The 2,677-nt window shown below is 35.8% G+C and overlaps 1 protein-coding gene across 1 annotated transcript in view; it reads right to left on the bottom strand.

The window, feature by feature from the left end:
- The window catches only part of LOC115233993 (myosin-7-like), a 5,087-nt gene extending 2,630 nt beyond the window's left edge, over window positions 1–2,457 (bottom strand). The window contains exons 1-2 of the mRNA XM_029804672.1: window positions 553–2,457; window positions 278–386 (exon numbers count right to left, since the gene is read on the bottom strand). Of these exons, the coding sequence (XP_029660532.1) occupies window positions 278–386; window positions 553–2,033 (1,590 nt within the window). The 5' untranslated portion in view covers window positions 2,034–2,457. The remainder of the gene's footprint in view (window positions 1–277; window positions 387–552) is intronic.
- Window positions 2,458–2,677: the final 220 nt, after the last annotated feature.

The following is a 2,677-nucleotide window of genomic DNA, read 5'->3' as shown; positions in this document are numbered from 1 at the left end:
TATATATTTCATTTTTACTATACCTCTCTGCGAAATTTCTCCTCTTCTAATTTTATTCTAAGTGTTTCTTCTTGTGATCTAGCTGGGTGAGTTTCCCAAAAATCCGAAAGTGACAAGACTCGCTGATATTTTCTACAAGTAAATTTTATAATAGCTTGTTAGTAAAATCATTTATTTCAAAAATTTAAACCATATTTTTTTTTTAATAGCAATAATATTATATTTTTCTAAACAAAAGTTTAAGCAAAAGTATATATATATTTCATTTTTACTATACCTCTCTGCGAAATTTCTCCTCTTCTAATTTTATTCTAAGTGTTTCTTCTTGTGATCTAGCTGGGTGAGTTTCCCAAAAATCCGAAAGTGACAAGACTCGCTGATATTTTCTACAAGTAAATTTTATAATAGCTTGTTAGTACAATCATTTATTTCAAAAATTTATTTCAAAAATTTAACCATATTTTTTTTTTAATAGCAATAATATTATATTTTTCTAAACAAAAGTTTAAGCAAAAGAGAACATACAATAAAAATTATATATATATAAAATACCTTGAATGAGGATCTGTATTTGTAGCAACATGTACAGCACTTTTAGAAAATACAGATTTTTCTGTGTCGTCATGTACATTTCCATTGTGTTGTGGCATTTTACAAGGATTCGATAAATGTTCTGTATTACTATAATGTGCAGGTCTCGATGGCATCGCATCAGACAGTTTAGTTGATTCGCTAACATATAATAGAGGGTCTGTAATAGAATCTTTGGATTGAACATGTACATTGTTTGTACTTGCTTCACTTTTCATTACATTTTGATTTGACATTGATTCTTTTGATTTAGCATTATAAATTATAGCAGATGATACATTAGATAAATGATCTATATTTTTTATACTGTTTTCTATTGTATGCCCATCTGCTTTTGAAGTAGGCTGTTGAACATTTTGTTCCCATGTCTTAAATTCAGATATCATTTTATTAGATTCATTTAATTGGAATGATTCACTGTATGGTAATGATATATCAGGGAATGTATTGTTTGGTTTCTTTTGAGAAAATGCTGATAAAGAATCAGTGAGTTGAGGCTCTTTCCTGCATGATAGAAAATTTAATTTTTTATATGCCCCAAGTTTATGTTGTGTCTCCTTCTCTTGACTATTTACAGCATCAACAGTTTGAGTCGATAATATCGGATGAACTAGCTCGTTATGATACTGATATCTGTTAGAGTTATTTATTCTTTTCGATAACTCCAATTCAGTGGCTTCCATTTCTTGAAGCAATTCGTCAACTTCTGACAATTCCATCTCTTGCACTATTCTAGTACGAGTATGCTGCTGACCTATTGATGTATTAGGTAAGTTTGACGCAGATACTGTTGAATGTAAAGAATTATGAGGTTTATAATACAAGTTACTCGTACAACAATCATTTGGACGAAGAGACAAGGATTCCTTCTTCACAGACATAGCAGTAGCATGCGAGAGCTCAGTACCGCAAGAAGTAGAAGGTACCACAAAGGAGTCAGAGTATGATGTTAGAGTATCATGCTTTGCTCGAGTGAGAGTATTAGTAGTAGTCAAATTAGAGGTAACAGCTGTTGAAAGGTAGCACCCTGACTTCATGTCATTTTTCACCAAATTAGTATAGTTCTGCGTCGAATACCCACTGGGAGTGGAGGGAACGGACAGAGGTTTACGAGGTTTCACAGGAGTATTTTGCAGGCTGGTGCTTTGACTTACTGACAATCTGGGCAAGGTCTGCCGATAATAAGGATAGGACGCACTGCCGTGAACTGTCTGAGAGTCCAGCGAATTGTTCAGCGCGGATACGTCGAGACTGTTGTCTCTGGACTCGATAGCACAAATACGGGACTCCAACGTTTGCATATGTCCCACCAGCTCCGAAATGACACCAGTCTTCCCACAATCTGTTCTGGGGGAATCACTCGAGCTAGTGTTTGAAGACTGAACGTGGAATATATCGGGCGGGATCAGGAGCAAGACATCCGTATCATCGGACTCACTCATTATCCATCTGCAATTCCCTGCCACCGGTTGCGATTTGTCATGCGACTACCTTAGATCAGTCGACGTTTACAAAGCGTCTTGTCATTGCTGTTTATATACAGCGGAAAGATGATGCGAGTCCGCGGATGCATGAACCGGTCAGATTAGAATAAGGTTAGATTTAGCTTCTTGCATATATTTACTGAAGTAGGGCTGCAACACAAAGCGTGTAAGGGTTATAAATGGCGATTAATTATTCCCAGTTCGCCACTAATAAATCGCATCACGTAGATATACACATAAATTTCATAAACAAACTTGAATGACATTCGCGCGCTTTTAATGAAGACATGACATTCTCAGGCGCGTTCCGATATAGACTGCTAGTTCAGTATTGAAAAATCATTCATCTACACATATACTTTCATTCATTATGACGTATGTGGTATGTACTACAGTTTACTATTACTATTAACATGGCTTCCATCACAGGTCATCGACCCCGAATATCGGCGGTAGTGCAGTTAAGTACCAACAGATGGCGCATCGTGTATATATGAACGTAGCAAATTGCGTTTATGATTTCACGCGTGAAGTTTGAGATATAACAGAGATATATTCTCTCTTTCAGAGATATATTCTCTCCTTACATTTCTCGCCGGCTT

Source organism: Formica exsecta, unplaced genomic scaffold (assembly GCF_003651465.1).
Source record: "Formica exsecta isolate Colony F162 unplaced genomic scaffold, ASM365146v1 scaffold192, whole genome shotgun sequence".
In the NCBI taxonomy this organism is placed as follows: Eukaryota; Metazoa; Arthropoda; class Insecta; order Hymenoptera; family Formicidae; genus Formica; species Formica exsecta.
The sequence above is the reverse complement of the archived record's forward strand: the minus strand, read 5'-3'. Positions and strand labels throughout refer to the sequence as shown.